Source organism: Cotesia glomerata, linkage group LG1 (assembly GCF_020080835.1).
Source record: "Cotesia glomerata isolate CgM1 linkage group LG1, MPM_Cglom_v2.3, whole genome shotgun sequence".
In the NCBI taxonomy this organism is placed as follows: domain Eukaryota; kingdom Metazoa; phylum Arthropoda; class Insecta; order Hymenoptera; family Braconidae; genus Cotesia; species Cotesia glomerata.
Genome location: NC_058158.1, coordinates 30,354,535 through 30,374,616, shown reverse-complemented (window position 1 = coordinate 30,374,616; position 20,082 = coordinate 30,354,535). Strand labels below are relative to the sequence as shown.

The 20,082-nt window shown below is 27.8% G+C and overlaps 1 protein-coding gene across 7 annotated transcripts in view; it reads left to right on the top strand.

Annotated features, from left to right (window-relative positions):
* The first annotated feature begins 2,433 nt into the window (after nucleotides 1–2,433).
* LOC123260897 (papilin) overlaps nucleotides 2,434–20,082 on the top strand; it is an 80,913-nt gene continuing 63,264 nt past the window's right edge. For 3 of the 7 annotated variants that reach the window (XM_044722308.1, XM_044722300.1, XM_044722274.1), the window contains exon 1: nucleotides 3,844–4,062. In XM_044722308.1, the coding sequence (XP_044578243.1) occupies nucleotides 4,040–4,062 (23 nt within the window). In that variant the 5' untranslated portion in view covers nucleotides 3,844–4,039. Of the gene's footprint in view, nucleotides 2,766–3,840; nucleotides 4,063–20,082 lie in introns of those variants that run through there. The other 4 variants (XM_044722313.1, XM_044722282.1, XM_044722291.1 and 1 more) reach the window with 3 other exon arrangements.

Genomic DNA, 20,082 nt, shown 5'->3' with positions numbered 1-20,082 from the left:
ATTTCCTCTCCTGTTGTTCCACCCCCGCAATTTTGATCGCTAGTTATTCATTATAGAGAAAAAATTTACAATATTGAACATTGGTAATAGTTGTCTAAATACATTTTAAAAGTAAAATAAAATTTTTTTTATAATTCAAATAGTTTGTACTAAAAAAAAAAATGTATAAAAACAATTGATAAAATATTTAAAAATACTACTGTATAATGAAAAAGTTTATTACGTATACACTTGGAATAATAAAGGTAATCCCGTTGCATAACTAAGGCTTATTAATTGTGTAGTGTATTCATGGGGTAGAAAACAATGGTGGACTAGTTGGTTGTTACGAAAGCTGGTACAGTAGAATAATTAAATATGTTTAGGAAAAAAGAGAATAAGTAAAGAGAAAAGACTTCCAAATACACTGACAAGTATATTAGTTAGCTCAGCTCAGTGTACTGTGTATTATGTATCAAAAGACTCATTACTGCACGGGTATGGTAAGTACCCAACAAACAATGCAATAACTACATATCAAAGACCGGCACACACTGCACAGTACGGCCAATAAATTGTGCAAAATTTCATTGAAATGGGATAATGCGATATTGAATTTATAAACAATAAACGGTTTGAATACATATTGAATACTTGGATAATTTAAGCCATATAAACCTGATAGCCTACAAAATACTCCAATTTGTGAACGTGATCAATCGATTGATGACCACAAGTGCATTCAATAGATATCTGTAAAATACAATTTCACTTCCACATCACAGATTGTGGGTTCAATATTATTATTACACTTGGATTTTATTATCGTTCACTTACTTTTTATAATGCATTATCTGTATAAACACCGTTTAAGTTATTATTAAATAGAGTTTAAAAACAGTTCATCTATTGTATGGATTCTTTATAATTTATTCTGTGCACTAAAAATCATTAAATTAGTTAGTTTTTTTTTCAAAGAATTTAAAATAAATATATTTATACACAAGATTTATAAAATTTGCTTGTACTTTAGGTTTATGATAAAATATTATCAAGTGTCTGATCTTTGATCATTTTTTATAATTTATAACTTAGTTATTAGACGCAGTATTTGAGTCAAGTTGAATTTGAAATTGATTTCAATATAAAACAATTTTAATGATTTTTTTAATTAATTAATTAAAATTTTTAAAGTACAGAAACCCAACGTTAATTTAAAAAATAACTTGGGTCATTAAATTTATTTAAATTGAAACAAATTTTATATTTATGTGTATCAAGAGCATGATATCAGTGGGTGAGTGTTATTGGTTAGACAAGAGTACTCGGTTAACCAATAGTCGAATAGTTTAACATTACATTGCTGTTATCATGAAGCTGTGTAGTGAGATAGAATATATCAAATAAAATTCATTGAACGTAAAAAAAAAAATTTACGTATTTTTAAGTGTTTCGAAAATTTATAAAATAAAATAAAATTTTTAAGTAATGAAACAACTCATTAATTTTTTCAAGATATAATTTTGGTATCGTTGATTTTTCAAACAAACATAAATCAGGGTTATTGAAAGCATGAGATCATTTAAATCTGAGTGTAACAAGAAATACTTCCAAGCTGAAATTAGATTTTTAATGTTGATTTATTATGTACATACTTAAGTTCAGAGCGCCCGTTTTAAGAAATGTACTTTAAACTTTAATAAAGTACAAGAATACAATCAATGATTTCATTCTTACACTTCATTATTGATTTTGAAAACAATGATTAAATTTAGTAACAACCGTACATGTAAACAGGAAGAAAAATATGAATCATAACAGTCAAAAAGTTCAATGAATGAAACAAACAATTTTCTTAATGTAGTAAACTCTAGTAGAATATAAAACTAAAAATAGGATTCAAATAAATCAGCAATTTCCTGTTGATAAGGCGCTACATCGTATTTGTAGTGATGACAACGTCCATACATATCAAGAGGAAAAATGAAAGTAATGAAAGTTCAATGAATGAAATGTCATTGTTTTTTTTTTTAAACTAGTTTGAAGAAAATTATATTGAGAATTTTTTCTATTGGTATAAAAATTGCAAAATCATTTTTTTTAAGATGCGATCGGTACTCTTTATAAGTACATACGAAATATAGAGCGGTATAAATTATTTCCTTGGATAAGTATAATAAAAATAGAAATAATAATGAATTGTACTAATGATAACGCATGTTAAAAAAAGTAATAATGAAAATTCGAGGAAAGGGATGAGTACGAGTAGAGAGGAAGAAAAATAATCAACAGTCGGCTTGACTAGTGATGCTGATGGGAGTACTTGTGGAGGCGTATACTTGGAATGAATGAGCTGAAAATCCCCTCTTTTCTTTCATTACTTCCTTCTCTTTTATTCACCATTATTATTATATATTTATCTTTATCCAGTCTCTCGTCTTCTTCGTGCTTTGCCATCGGCATTTCAGTATACATCAGGGGTTACATCGTTCTCCACATGTGCGGAGGATAAACCTACCATACCATACCATACCATACCGTGGTTTGTTCATTCAGTTGTTCAGTTTGACATAAGTGCTTGAAGACACGCGAGACAGCTCAACTTGTTCACGACTTTTCAGACTTTTTTTTCCTCCGGGAATTCCCTGCCAAAAAAATATTTATCAGTGTGATATAATTTTGTATTTTTAATTTTTTTTTGACATTTTTTTTTAATATTAATTTTATGTAATAAAATTATTTGTACTGTGTTTTTGGAATCTATTCAATATGCGCCAACGATTTTGGTAAGTAGTTTAAATTTTTTATAATATATGTTAAAATTGTTTAATTTCTGTTTTTAATTCATGTGAAAAACATTAAAAGTCAAGCATATCGAAGTAATTGGAGAAAAAAAATTTGAAAATTTTTGAACTTTCTAAAAAATTTTTTAACTTTTTGGAAAAGTAAATTTTTCATTTTTAAATTCTTTGTTTTTCCAAAAAAATCGCCATTAAAATTTTAATTAAAAAAAAAGTAAAACTTCTTAATTTCAAATTTTAAAATTTCCCCTTTAAGTCTAAAAAAATCTATTTACATTTTTAAAATTCCTCAAAAGTTAAAAACTTTACACTTTTATTAAGCAAAATATTATTAAAGTAATTCTTATTACCATAAATTAAAAAACCTAATAGATGGTTGTAAATTTTAATCTTCCTGGTTGTTAACCTTTTTTAACATTTTCTTGCTCTTTACACGATATATGTCATTTGCATACCAAAAATTAAATATTTATGTATTTATTATCTCGTTTAACTTCTTGCAAGCTCTTTAATTTTTTGTAATCAAGCTAGTTTAAATAGAAGTAATTAAAGCATAATTACCATTAAAGCTAAAACAAAAACAATTAAACGTCGAAAATTTCATGAAACCCCTGAAGTATTAAATTTTCTTCTACTTAGGCTTCATACTAAATACAATTCAGTTAAATTTTATCCAAATAATAACAATAATAATTAAATTTATGTAGTCTGAAAATATCAAAGTTTACACATAGAAGTACTGATGGGAGGAGACCTAACTATTAACTATTAAATATACATAGTACATAGCGGTTGAGGTAATTAGCGCGATGGCAACAGTGTTCGTTGTTCGCCCTCAACTCTTTATCTGGAATTGTTACCAAAACCAAAAAGAGTAAAGCCAAATAAAAGGAAGGAAGAAAGATTGTAGTCTCATCTGTGTTTGGTGGTCCCTGACCGGTCGACGGTCGACGCAGCTTCTTAGCCTCCCGGCAGACAGAGGACGGCGCAGCTTCCTCATCGCGGCTACGGCACACTAAACCCGCTGGAGCTATTCTATTCGTTTTCAGTCAGTGTCCGACTCCCGTATGCGGAGGTGGTGTTCGCGCGCGCACCACATAACAAATCTCATCTCATAACATTGAATTGTGTATTATTTATCTCAAAAATATAAAAAAAATCAAATTTGAAAAAAAAAAGAAAAAAAACATTAAAAATAAGAGAAAAATAAACAACTGAGGAATTCCTTGTAGCTGCAGAGATCTGGCTCCAAGTCTGCAATGATCAACGTCCGCAACACGTGGTTCGTGAATATACATGTCATATATATTTTTTAAAAGTTTTAGTATTTATTTGTGTTACGCTTCTTTCCACAAGTGGTTGTTTTTATTTAGTGAATTTACAACACACTTAATTTTTTTTACTTTGCCATTATTTTTGTATTTAATTATTTATTAATTCAAATTAGCTCTTTGGCTTAATGAAGGGAACATTTTGTCTGCACTCTCGATGCGAATAGAATGCATTATTGAAATCAGATGATCACCGAACACATTTAAAGATCGTTTATTCGCATTAGCGATCGAGTATTTTACCCCCAAGTGACTATCGCGTGATTGCCTGTTCTTAGCTTCTTCCAACCGAGATTTTTAGATGATCGGAAATCCGTCTGTATCGTTAAGCTCTCTCACGAGGATCGGCTTCTCGTGACTCACGAGGTCTCCTTGGTCCCTGAAGAATGAGCGTGTCTGGATGCATATTTATATAAAATATAACCCTCGAAAAATTCTCCTCCAAGTCTGGTCCAAATAATCGTTAATTATTAATTAATAATTGTTTATTACAACGAAGTTTAGGTGATAAAGAATTAATTGTGAAATTATACAATTTTTTATTTACTTAAATATTTACATCAACATATATTTTAGATACTCCGCGATACTTGACAATAATTCTGACCTTGGGTATTCATTTTTTGTGGCTTAGAATGCTTTTTACACCTATGTACTAATTTTATCTTTTCTCAGAATATTGATAATATAACAAGGGGAAGCAGGGGTAAAATAAGACACTATGAGATTTATAGTTTAAAAAAAAATGGAGTAAGGTAGCCATTTTACATGCACAGAAAAAAAAAGTATACTTGAACTAAAAAAATGTACGCGAAATATCAATGTAGTTTTGATCCAAGTAAAATTTTTCTTGAAACAAGAAACTTTCACTCAAGAAAATTTTATTTTGCTGAAGATAATTATTGTTTTTATAAATATTTTGTCACGTCCAAAAAATTTTGTTTTCTACTCAAGAATTAATTTCTTTTGTATGCAACGTTAAATTTTTGTAAATAAAAAAATTTACATTTAAGTGTATGTTATTCAAAATATTTCTTCAAATTAGATCAAACAAAGCCGAAATGAAATAAAATTCTCGAGGTAAATTCTAGAGTATATAGAGTCGCAATGCTTAAAAAAATCAACAATTCTTAGCTTTTAAAATAAAAACTATCTTATTAATTAATCGATTGAAAAAAAAATATTTATCTAAAATTTTACCTCAGTTTATCTGCTTAAATTTAATTTGAACTTTGAACTAATCTTTCAGTACCACAGTTTTTTAATCAATGAAATATTTCAATTTTACCAAATCAATTTCTCCTTTTCACGAGTAATTTATGAAAGGTTATAAAAATTAATGAGACGTTTTTAATCTTTAATCAGATCTATTGTACAAGTTGTATGGTATTAAGATGAATATTTATTGAGAGTGATGGTTGTTTTTAATTTTTTTAATTGAAATAACTAATAAAAATTATTTTTTGTTTCAATGAATTCACCTGTTAAATTTATTGATGTTACATTTAAATTGAAATTTTAAAACAAAATTTTTTCATAAAGTGAATTTCAAAGATTCAAAAACTAATAAACCATTATGCAGACAATAATAAATTAATCATATATAACTCTTATCTTCATAAGTAATAAGAATAAAAATAGTCGCACTTGAATGACAAACAATGTAACCCGATAACGAAAATCGGGAAATATCAAATTTACTGTTCCGATAAAAAAAAGCAGAGAGCTTTGAGTATTCAATAAAAATGCTGTCAAAAAGTAAAAAAAAAAAATATTTTCGATCCGACCGGTTTAAACTACACAATAAAAGAAGCGCTGTTTAATCGCGCTGGAATGAGTTTTCGAACAGATACTGAAAAACTCGTATACTTGTGTATTGTCAGCGATACAGGAAGCGAAAATCCTAACGAATGCATACGACTAGGAACTAAACGGAGTCAAATTAAAAAGCCTGAAAAAATACGGGGGAGTGTTTTATATATATGTATATGTATATGTATCCACCCGATACTAACGATCCTGTGGTGTTTCTATCCAGCATTATTACTTCTACTCGTTTTAATTGTATGTTTTTCTTTTAACTCCTGCTGTAGTCTGGTACTAGGTCTCAGCACATACCAACCAGCACAAGTCGACTAGTGAGCAGTGACGGTTTGGATAACACGTGTTTTACCAGCTTGTCGCTCTCCACACACCATTTGTCAGTTAAACCATGCAATGACATCGTTACCCACCCGCGATGCATTGATTCTTTTTCTGTAATTTATCTACTCAAAAAATCCATCTTAAGAAGTCTGTAGTAAAAAATTACCTTTATTATTTATTATATCATTTTAAATCGAGTTTATGACGCACAAGATTTATTTTCTCAACGTCTTAGGTCAAGTTTCTTCTGTATCAAGCAATTAATCATAAATATCTCAAGATCTCGGAAGATAATACAAGATTAAATGAGATTAAATTGAGAATAATGAATAAAAAACGTATATTTATCGTTACTCTAGTAGTTTAAAATTAAAAATTAACGTTATAGTTGTTACTCACCTGCTGAGAATAAAGAGCTCGTTGTCACGGCTGTATTTTTTCATTTTTTTCTTATATATGTACCGTTTTCTGTTAACTAGCTGTGTAAGAATCTTGACAGGACAATGACTCATAGTGAACCCTTTTAAAAATATAGATGTCCCTTTATATTATGCAGCCTTTATCTTATTAGAATTATTGTTTTACTTTCATTTCTTATGAAAATTAATCTTATTTTCGGTAACATTAATACTAAATCTTCTACAGGAAAATTATCTTATTACATTGTTTTTGCCCATTATCTACAATTATCCATTAAACCGCGTAATGAGAGGTGTTTTATTTACGGGTGAGAAATTGTATTATAATTTACTCTGTATTCAGCCAGATGTAGTTTAATTAACCAGATTTCTTTACAATTTTATGATTTTTTAGGGTTGTTTTTTTAATGGAAAAATCTTTTAATGGACAAAAAAGGATGTGTCCATAGAGACCGGAAAAACATTAAATTTTGAGCCCAGTCAGTACAGATGTTAAATTTTCCTTCTGTTTATTCTGAAAATATTTAAATGACTAATATTTCATAGTTTAGTTATTTCCTATTGATTTTCGGGGAAAAAATAATTTTTTCGACTTTACTTTTTACTGTTTAATCAAAGAAATACCTCGAGTGCTCAATCGTGCCTTTTTATGTAAATTAAACTTTAATTAACAATTATTCTTCAACTTACAAGTTCTCAAAATTCGTAATACTTATTGCTTACATGTACTTTAGTACTTTCCGCCTGTGCAAAAAGCATCTGAAACCCTTTTATTCGTACAGCTTATCCCTTGAAGAGTAGTCTTTTCTCATCTCAAATAAACAAGTCACTTATCTTAAGAGAACCGGAGGGCTGAAATATGCTCACAAGTGCTGGAAAGTAGGGCTTTTCAAAAAATAATATTCCAGTCAGTCGTCACTCAATCCCCATACAGTAGGGTACAGAAGAACTTACGATGTGAGTTATGTGCTTATCATTTTCATATCTCAAAATATCAGGCGTACTCATATAATTCTAGTACACATACTTCTCTATGGTTATTTTGGCGTAACGTAAGAGACGGAGGAGTAAAGGTAGAGTTAGAGGGTGAGCTGATATTTCTGTTTCATACTATTACTTTTATTACATGCATATAATATGTTTATGTATAAATATACGTATATAAATGGTACACTATACCGAGTTATTAGACTCACCCTCACTGAACACTTTATGAGGCGTTACTTTCTACTTATAAAAGAAAAAAAAAATACAGTCTAAGTGCTTAGTACCCGAGTCGAAATTCGAGTTCCGTTTTAACCGTAATTTTTTCCCATCTCAATTTTACGGTCAAAACAGACTTGGCGCTGTATTGATAGCTCATTTAAACTGAGCCTGGTTTCACCGTAACTAGTGGAGTTTTGTCCCATTCTACCACGATTACGGTCAAACCAGGCTTGAAATAATGATAATAATAATAATAATAAATAATAATAAATTAAATTTTAAAATTCTTAGGGGTCCGGGTTCAAATCAATTGAAATCACATTTATTTATTTTTTGTTTTAATCACTGCAATAATAATTATTATTATAATTAATAATTATTATTGTTATAGAAATAAGTAATAGTAATTAATAATAATTGTCATTAACATAAAATTTGTAATTAACAATTATTACAATTACTACTATCAAGATTGTTTATGAGCACAAAAATATATAAAATTAATTTTGTAATAAAAAACAAAATGGATGATTTCCCAAATTTGAGTCTTTTTTACGAACAGGGGTTATTTATTATCCAGTTTATACATATTAAGGAGTAAGGAAATAGGAGGAAAGGATTACTTATGGTAACTTAACCTAATACGCTTCGTAAATAAAGAAATAATTAAAAGTCGCTTTGCCCCTAACCGAGAACCGAACTTGGAACCTATCGCTCGTCAAGACTTACGCGCTACCCGCATCGCTACACTGCCGATTGGTAAAAGGCGAATCTCAGTAGTCTCATAAACTTTTTAAATGACGCGTCTTGAAATGACTAAGTTCTGAGTGGAATCTGAAAAAGAACTTTACGGAGAAATTAAATGAATAGTAATAATTATATTTATAGACATTCAAAATTGAAATTTAGTTACCCATTCTCAATTATTAATCTTATACTTCTATTTTCAATTGTAAGATTCGGTAATTGCTTATTTTCACGGGGTGTAAAATCAACATGATTAGATTATTTTCTACTTAATAGATATTTTTTTTTAGAATAAATCTAAAATAGAAAAATTTTTCAAAATTTTTTCAAAAATGTTAATTTTGGGATAAGAAAAATTATGAAACATTTCAATTTTTAACTAAAAACAAATTATGAAAAACTTCAAATTTTGGATCACAAAAAAGTTTTAACAACATATCTAAAAATTACTATAATTTGTTTTCTACTTGTAAAATATTTTTTATCAGAGTAAATCTAAAATAGAAAAATTTTTTTAATTTTTTGAAAAATTTCAATTTTAGAGTAAAAAATATGAAAAACGTCAGTTGTTGGATTAAAAAAACTATGAAAAATATCAAAAATTAATTACTTTTAAAAAATGTGAAATTAAACAATTACCTGCGATTCTTATATATTTTAAAACTTTTTCAGTGAAAATATGTGAACTAAGCTGAATTTAGAAAAGAATAATATTTTTTTTTTCCAAAATTCAAATTTTTGAAAGAAAAACCCTTCTCTGAGATTATTATTGTTATTATTATTATTATTAAATTTTTAATTTTTAAATGTCAACTTTTCATGTTTTTTATTAATTTAAATTTTCGCGCCTAAGAACTACAAGATGGCAAGAGAAATAATAATAATCAACAAGATGACAAATATAGAAATAATATTTATAATGATAATATTATACTCCTGGAAATTTTTACGGTAAAAACAGACCTGCGTACGCCTGTTTTAACCGTACTTATTCTCCGATACCGTCTTGTACGGTCAAAATAGACTCGATTTTTAGCGGCATATTAGACTTCAAAGAGTTGGGACATTTTTACGGTCAAAACGGGACTAGAATTTTGACTCGGTAGTAACTTTTTTCCAAATATTAACTGTCAACAGCATGCGTAATATATTTACTCTTACGTAATATTATACGATATGCATACATTTTTGAGTAAATTTTCATCTTGTGTAATAAATATTATTATTATTATTAATAATAACAATAATAAAATAAATGAATAAAGTGATTTGAGATGAGGAATAATTCAATTTAAACTCAACAAAGAAATGTAACAATCACACCTAAAGACATTTATGTTGTATATAAATATGAGTATATATTTCTTCAAGTCACGTTTAGTTCCATTTGAAGAGCGATATGTATCTAATAAATATATTACATACTGTATTTGTATATATATATATATATATATATATATATATATATATATATATATATATATATAACATACAGCACTGAATGACGTTACAATTCAATTCCCATGTGATACTATGAGACATTTGAGAGTAGTGTGAGTGAGCGAGAAGACAAGAAGACCAGTGGGTCTACATGAACATGTGTGAAAACTTTTCCTTTGAGTTTGTGGTGGGAGAGTGAGGAGAAGAGAGTGAGTACCGTGACCCCGAAGCCTGGAGCCTATAGTACAGCATCCACTGCAACTGATCGTGTGTCTCACGGGAAACGCTTTTTGTCTATGCCGACGACTAAGCTTCTATCCTCACATATAAGAGACATACTGATATCAAGAAAATATAATATTACGTCTTTACTCGTTTAAAGTTTACTCAGCCAGTCTCAGAATTTTCTCTACAATATCTCGGATATATTTCCGAACTTAATTTATCCTTTTCTTGACGTTTGAAATTCTTTTGCATTTATTATCCTTTTTCCCATTTCATCTCGCAAACTTATAAACTCCCTCATCTTACAGTTGCTAATAATTATTCTTCCATTTCATTTTATCCTAGTTTAATAATAAAAGCTTCATTACCATTGATTGTTTGCCGTTTATTATTTTTAACTTCCCGCTGAGAAAATCGAAGATTTTCAAAAATCGGGAAGTTATTGTTTTCACCCCGTTTTGCAAAAATCGAGTTTTCATCAGATCTCGACGTTTTAAGGTCATAGGAAGCTTCCCTGACTATCCCCGCGATGTTGTCACTATGTCTGTATGTATGTATGTATGTATGTGTGTGTGTGTGTGTGTGTGTGTGTGTGTGTGTGTGTGTGTGTGTGTGTTTTGAAATCTTTTTTTGAAAGTGGTTTTTTTGGAATAACTTTTAAACGGCTTTATCGATCAACTTCAAAAACTAATCCGCCCTTAAGATACGTAAGATTAAGCTTGAAAAACTACGTTGATCGCCACCAAGAAAAAAGTGTTTTTTCGGGATTACTCCGAAAATTTTGGTTCGATTAATTAAAACCTGTAAATAACTCATGAGGATGATAAAACTGCGTCGAATGCCGCCAACCGCGTGAAAATTGGTTGATCCATTCAAAAGTTATTGCGGTTTGAAAATTCCAAAAATAGTGTTCTATGAAACTTCTATCAGACTTTTGAGCTGGGAGAGCTCAAATGCATAGAAATATTATTTCTTTGAACTCAGCGAGCTCAAAATATCACATAAATTATATTTTGAGCTCAAAAATCTCTAAAATGTCATAAGTACAATTTTAGGCGCCCAGGAATGGAATTAGCGGGAAGTTGCAGGGATGGCCTTTAGGGTGAACCGTTTTTCTAATTTTTTTTTAATAATAATTTAATCAACTCATTTTTATAATTTATATTTCAATGTATGATAGTCATCTTATTATTATTATCATTTATGTTACTCTGCAACAACATTTACTATGAATTTAAATTAATAAATTGAATCCAAACATTCTTAATAAAAAATATCAAACAATAGTCGAATAAATTCGATTGGATTTGATTTGCTACAAGTGAAGAAATTTCTGTGGCAAGCAAGCTTTTTCAAGTGAAAGCAATTCGCTGAAAGGTATATCGGAATGAAATTTCGCGTTCGATTGAAGAAAATGAAATTTGCAAGACTTCACATGTGAAACTGAGTAGTCAGTAGTACAGAGTAGAATACTATTAAGAAACGAATGCGAAATCCAATGAAAAACCTTTTTTACGCTTTTATATGTTACAATTCGTAACGCCCTTGATTGAAAATAATTTTATTCAATTGCTTGAATACTGTTTCACTTTTTTAATTCTCTAAGCACTTACTTACATTATCATTATCATTATTATTATTATTATTATTATTATTATTATTATTATTATTATTATTATTATTATTATTATTATTATTATTATTATTATTATTATTATTATTATTATTATTATTATTATTATTATTATTTTTATTATTAATATAATAATTAATTTATATTAATATATAAATTGAACTTGAAACAAAAGCAATAAATTTTTCTTAGAAGTAATTGAAATTATTAAGACTATTGCCTTTCAAATCGAATTCTTATTATGACAAATAATGAATTTAACGATGATGACATCGCTAGGAAGATATATACTGTGTGGTAATCTGTAAATATTATCATTAACCACATAGATATTTATAGAATTATGCAGAATAGTGAATGCTAATACTATTGACGTAAAAGTTATTTTATTTATCCAAAAATATTATCTATAAATCCGATTATATGGTTTTACTTATTTCACGCTAAGCTGAATAAATGTTTATACTACTTGAGATTTTTATAATATAATATTTGGAGCTGTCTCAATTACCAATTAAATTTTAATACTTTGATCAAGTTTTTTCAATTAACCCAGCGTAAGCTTTGTCAGCTTTTTCAGCTCAAGTACATGCGTTATTTAATTTTATTCAGTACACACGATATGTTGAACGAGTGTATAACATCAAAAAAATTTATATATAACTTTTTTGCTAAAACAGAGAGCTGAAAAAATAAAACCTAGCTTAATATTTTTTTTTTTTCAATTAACTCAACTTCAAACAGAAAAGATTGCTTTGATCTTCCTCGGGAATTAATTTAAATAAGTACAATAAATTTAATCTACTGAAAGTAATAAGCTATATAATCTCTCCATTATAAGCTATATCTGTAAAACAAAATTATAAATTAGTGTAAAGGTAATAAATAATATTTAAAAAAATTTAGTGGTTATTCTAAATAACGTCACATTATCTACTAAAGTTTTTCTATAAATATTCTCAAATACAAAAATTAAAATTTCTGTATTTTTGAAGATTTTTTCTCTGCAGATTGTTGATTTATTGTTATTATTTTAGTTTAAAAACTTTTGGAAAAATTTTAATGTACTCAAAAATAAGTCAAATTTAAAATTTTGAACCAACAAGAATTCATGTGATTTTTTTTTCAAAATATTTTAGTATTTTTTAATTAATATTGACATTAGATCATTTTTTACGTAAAAAAATGCTTTTATATTTTTAAGGATTAGTTTTATTTTTGCATCAATTTTTTATACTAATATTTTATAGTGCTCCAAATGTCACATAAATATCTGTTTAGTTCATTGTCATAATATTTTTACCTGTCTAATCATAAAAATTATAAAAATTCTTCGCAAAAAAGAAAAGGTTACTTAATATTTTAAAATATAATAATAGAAAAACAGACGTCAATTTCAATTCCTTTTTTAATCACAATAAAAAATGTAATTTCTTTACTTTTACTTTACTATACATATGTATTTTATAAATATAAATATTTTTCTTGAAAAATAAAATTATAAAAATAGATCCGGTAGAGAATAAATATAAAAGATAAGAAAAAACTAAAAATCTAAATGAACTTACTACATACAGGAGTAATGAAGCAGTACGCTTTTTATTGTAAAGCATTTTATGTTATGGTTGAAATAAAATATTAAATGAAAGAAAATACATTGGTTAACCGGGAACATGTGGCTGGTATATATATGGGTTTATATACATTCCATCGGGTTATCGGCAAGTCAAAGCTCAAAGTGGTAGGTCCGCCCTGAATATACATCGTGAGGGCGTAGAGAATGAATCTGTACGTGGTCAAGAAAAAACCTAATAAAATAAAATAATTTTTTGTATATCAAATTAAACCGGCTGTGTTCGTTGCAATGACTTGTAGTTCTTCAGGACTTTTATTTAGTCCTCAATTTTTATAATACTTTTGTATTTATCAATCAACTTTTATACATTTAATTAAACCTTTTTTACTGGTTCACATGCGATGGAGATGATTGATCAAAAATCAATTTTGTTTTTGCAGTTCTACAAGTGAATTGATATATACCATTAGCATTGAGTATTATCGATTTATATTACGCATTATGTGTCATAAATATATTCATACATTAAATTTCTAAATAAATATGCACCAGTAACCGGATATGTATCATTGCGATATCCGGGGATTCATAAATTGATTTTATCATTTTAATCAATAAAACATATAGATTGTTTAGTTGTTATTTTTTATTTCCATTAATATGTTTACAGGACATAACAATTTTATTTATAAACACGACAAAAAATATTACTATTGAGTATAACTACTAAACTATGATGTATAAAAACAAAAACTCTAGAGATAACTTAAATTACGTTGATAAAAAAAATATATATGTGTTTATCGTTTGTTAATTTTTGTCGACGAAAAATAAATAAGATATGTTTTGACTTCAACAAAAAAATTTTCAGTGTTAAAATAATTATAGTATCGATAAATAATCTTGAATATGAATTGAGATAAAAAAAAAAATTGAGTGACAGTAAATTAAAGCACGTAAAATAATTTAAAAAAATGATTAAGCTCCGATATTTCATTCGAATAAAATAGCCTACATAATAAATAATATCTCGTTTTACTTCATTTTCTGTATAGACATTCAACTGTAATACAGTCCACGTACGAGCCAAGCATTTTAAATTTATCTTTATACTATATACTAAAAAAAAGCTACGATCCAATCATAAAATACGAGCATACATATACTCGCATGTATATATCAAATATATCAAGATCCAAATTTACAAATGTACCACAACACCGCCGATTTATAAACCAATGAGTATAATTTACTTGAAAATTAAAATGCACATCTATTTCTTCCCTATAAAATGTTTAGGAAGTATTTATTAATAAAAAATAGAAAAATTAATGTGTGAAAACTTTTTAAAAATTATTTTATAATTAAAAATGCATAAATATAACTTATTCAATAAATAGAGAACAATTTGAAATATAAATTTTTCATATAATTTTTTTAGACAAATGCGCATAAAATATCTATCTTTGTGGTCAACTGTTGGAGACGTAAATAAAAAAGACAATCGTTCAATCGTTCAATAAAGTCGATAGTGGATCACATTTATATTTAAAAAATCGTACAACTTTGTGGAATATATCACATTTAAGTTTCAAAATTGGCAAAACTTTTTGTAAATTTTTTTATGAGTAAAGCATAAGTTCTTCGAGGCGTGCAAAAGACAAAATTCCAAATTATCGAAACCTCCATACAAGTATTTACAATAGGCTAGTCACAAGTTGGACTAAAAATCAACAACCTGTTGCATATTTTTCTCCCCTTCCTCAGTATGACCCGTCGATTGTTTGAATTGTTGATTTCGCTTAAATTTTATTTATCTTCTTCGAGAAGCATAACAATATATATAAATTGAACTTGAGATTTATCTCTGTTTATCTTCGTTTCTGGTGTCCGTCACTGTTAAACTTCTTGCGAGTATAGAGTGGCAACCTTCTCTAAAAACATTTTATTTCACTTAACTTATTCTGCACTCGATCTCTTTTACACTCCAAACTCTTAAGATAGTTTGCCCTTCGTCGTAGTTACGTTTATAGCAAGTGAAAGCTTCACTTGCGCATGTTACCCTGATGGTACAAAAGCCTTAAACGTTGCACTCTGTTGCTCTCGGTTATTGTTGCTTCTTCATCGCACTACCGGCACACCCGATGTATTTTTCTCACCACTTCCTTTCTCACTTCATTTCACAGCTACGTATGCTACTCGTATCCACTCTTACCAGCTTTTCACATCTTTCTTCTTATTCATTCTATTCTTCCACGTACGTACTGTTTTTCTTTCTTGTACTATTCGCGCCCTCTACTCACATGTCACTCACTCATTCGCTTACCACCACCAATACACGTCATTTTTAAAGTCTCATAGTCTTCTTTTATTTTCATCCGTCGTGCTCTTTAGCTTCACGTCCACTTCATGTCTATCTTCGTTTACAGTCTTACCATTTTCATTCTCTATTGCTTTTCCTCGTGAACAAAGATACTCATAGTGCTTCCTCTACCAGCTACTGATCTCTTGATCTACGGTATTATTTAATAGAAGAGTGCAATCTTCATTTATTTTCCAACTTACCTCGAGATTTCATTTCACGAAAAAATTGTCTTCAATTTTTTTTTCTGTTTGAGATAAGAAAAAACGTATGCCGATAAAAAGAACTCGGTTTTTATTACAACAGCTTTTTTTTACGAAAAGTTCATTTTTATTTATTTTTGTTATTAAATTACGGTCGTTAAAAATTATTACAAAATTTTCTTCTCAAAAATTGCTATGTTATAGGTTATCAAATTTATTTACTAATTGAAGAAGAAAAACTAAAATTAAAAAAAAAAAATTCCTATCTACTCTAAAAAGCGCTTCTTAAAAAAAAGATAACCTTTCTTTTTTTCTTGAACTTCAACTCAAGCTACGGGTTTTGAGAATTAGACAAAATCGATTGATAGACAACTTTTGGCAATTAAATTTTTGTGTAAAAAACATAAAAAAAGCATATTTAACAAGAAGAAATTTTTCTTTTCATAATACTTTAATTGAAATGAATCTTGATACCTGTTTATCAGTAGAGACAAGACAATTTCAAGCTAAAGCAAATGATGGAATTCCTAAGGGGAAATTCTGAATGGTTTCTGCTTGCTGTATTAGTTTCAGACTTCATTTGAATTTTGCTAGAGTAGGATTTACGTATCGTTAGTCTCAAAATAACTAACTACGTAATTATTAATCAAATAATAGTTAAAAAATAAGAGTGAATATAAATATTGATTGAAAAAAATAGTTCCTCTATTGAAATAATATCGTACGTAATAAAGAAAAAAATTTTTTTTTTTATTTCTAAACACAAGAATAAAGTAAAGTGGAAGAATTAAAATAGAAAGATATAGGATTTTGATTGTTCCAGGTGTCAGTTGTGGATATGGCACAGTAAGACCTGTTCTCATAGGAATGTCGAGGATCCTATTATAGTTTATAATACATATAATCCCTGGTGGCTTCCTTATTCAGCCTCGCTTTCGAGCTGGGTAGTCTTCGTCGTCCCTATGACCAACATCTGGTTCAATGATTCATTCATTTCTTATACCCTCAAAACTCAATCCTTTTCTTCTCGCTCAAATTTCGTGGATAAACTCGTTTTAAATCGGCTTTTCATGCATATTGATCTCACAAGTATATTTATAGAGGTTGACGAACGTTATAAGTTTTACATAATAATAATATAACTCCCATTTATTACTCAAAAACTAATATTTATTTTCCATTTATAGATTCTACAAATTATCACTTTTTATGTTTGTGGGAGATGTAATATAAATAATTAAAAATTTTCTTTTATGTTAATATATATTTACTAGAATAATCCAAATAAATATAAATCTAAATCTGTCATTTTAGATGTGAAACCTACCGCATAAATCTGTCACAAACTGCTACGTATCACGTGTCTGAATTATGTAGATTTAATATAAAATCTGAGATTAAATTGTCACATTACTTTTTATGGATAAATTCCTCTCAGAGTATAAACAAATTTTTTAGCATACATCAATCAAAAGTATGCTTTCATCGAGGAAGTATCTTGTTATTCTAGCACTAATTTTTAAAAATTGAACCAAAGGGTATATTAGTTCTTTGAATAATTTTCTTTGTGCTATATCATTTTTATCAGCAATTTAGTTATGTATATAAATTCTTTAATGAAGAATCTTTCTTATAATAAAATTATCCGATGAATAGTAACTTTAAAGGTATTATTATTATTTTTTTTTTTTCTACAAACTAATGTATTTATTAAATATTTTAGATTTAAGTTTAATTTATGTAGCAATCTATTCCTTTAATTTAATAATTTATTCAAGTTATAACTATACTCTTTACAATATTCGAATGAAGTTAATAAAGTTTCACAATAATTAATCAATCCCGTAGAATACAGTTATCAGTAAAACGATACAATAGATTAAGTTCGTGTATAAGTATTAATGTCAAGATGGTACTCCGCGGTTACAATAATACGATACGTTAAGTAAAGGAAAATATGATAAGTGTAGTAACCCGTAGATGTGTGTATCTCAGAGGCTGAGGAAAGTCTGCCTCGTGCCCCTTGACTGTTGAGGGTGTTAGCCTTTGCTAACACTTAGCGTTGTTCTTGGGGTCCCGTGACGTCATGAGCCCCTTGAATGCCGGGGAAAGGATTTTATGGCCCAAAGAGTACGGTGGTTGACGCAAAATTTTCGAGAGTGGAAAAGTACTCCCACATTTAGTACCATTATAATATAAAAGAAGTAAGAGTTAGAATAATACAAGAAGATCACGAAGACGAGAAGTCTCTTTCAGTATCGCCCAAGGCGAATGTGTCTTGTCATCTTACTTAAGGAGGTCCTTTCGCCGCCAATGTAAAATAAAAAATATTAGATTATGAGTAAATTTAATTTTTTTCTAATAGTTAAGGTCCTTATTTATCTTATAGTGAGGTTTAAATTATACTTTACCGGACAAATTTTTGAAAAAATAAAATTTTTAAATGTTAGTATTTGTTCAGAGTCTTACGAGAAAATCAGACGTTTGCAGTATTTCTCGAATTATACTATCAGTCATGGATTAGATGAAGTAAAAAACTAGAAATCATATTTTCTAAATATTTTGGTTTCTTTTTTGCAATAAAATATATCAGTTACCGAGATATTTATTGAGAAATTAATATTTAAAAATCACAAAAAATTCTCAAGTTACCTACAATAAAATGGAGTCAAAAGATTTGGCAACGTTGCGTAGCGCGCGAGCTTCAGACCATTCAATAAATTCAAACTAAACTTTAACGCGCTTATGTTTTTCATGCATACTTATTAGTTAATTTATTGTTAACAAATTTTCATAATTCATAATTGAAAAATAAAACAATAATTAAAAAATACTAGCATTTCTGCCATGAGACATTAGAATGTTATGGTTTTGTGACTAAACATTTTTAATTAATTTATTTATTTACACTGACTGCAAAAAGTTAAACACGGTTAAGGTTATATTGTGCAAATAAAAATGTAAACAACCGAAATAGAGCATTGCCAAATCACGGACAGGTTACTAACAGCTGATTTACAACAGTCAAATTAATTTTTGTATTTAACTATTTTTTTTTTTAATTTTCAAAATTTCAACGATTAATGCCTCATATACTATTTATTTTTTAATTTTAGGAATTTTTATGGGTTTTGTATTTTAATTTATTGAAAATTTACTACTACAGTTGTTATGACTTAACTGGAGCGAAAGAACTTCCTTAATACTATTATATTTTCTTATTTATTATTATCACTGTGTATAGAATTATTCATTATTTTTTTCTTAGAAAAAAGTGTGATTCCAATTTTAATGCTTGCTTATAATGAAGCATATTAATTTCAATTGACTGAGAATTATATCTTCTTTAAAGAACTTAAGTTAAATTGTGAATCAAATGGAAGTATTTTTTTTTTTTTTTTTTTTAAATTGATTGAATAATAATGAAAATTAAAATTTTTTTCATCTCAAGTGAGCAAAAAAATTTTTTTTATTTTTGAAAGTTAAATTAAAAAAACTAAAATTCAAATTTTTTGCTTGAATAAAACGTGTACAAAAATTTATTGTCTTAAAATTCCGAGTTTATAAATTTTTAATTTAGATTTTTGATTTTTTTGTTAGCGATAACGAATAAATGATTGAGTAATTTGTTGATCTTGACCGTTAATAATATTATATGATGACGTTATATCGCTGTTATATCTGTTGAGCAGACATAAATAAAGTTTTAAATTTAAGTTTCATATATATATATATATATATATATATATATATATATATATATATATATATATACATAGAATACATATAAATTTGTCGGCGTCTAAACATTTTCGGCATACCATTGTGATCTTCAATGTGGGTGTATAAGACGACTCAAGAGTCATAGACCTTAAAGAGTATTTATAAACTTTTGGGTAACGCGATTATTCGTGTCATTTATACCCGCATCGTGTATAAGTTTCCGCATTGTATTTATGTAAGCGATATATTCGATTAAAAAGGCTCCGACATCTAAACTTATATGGATCTAATG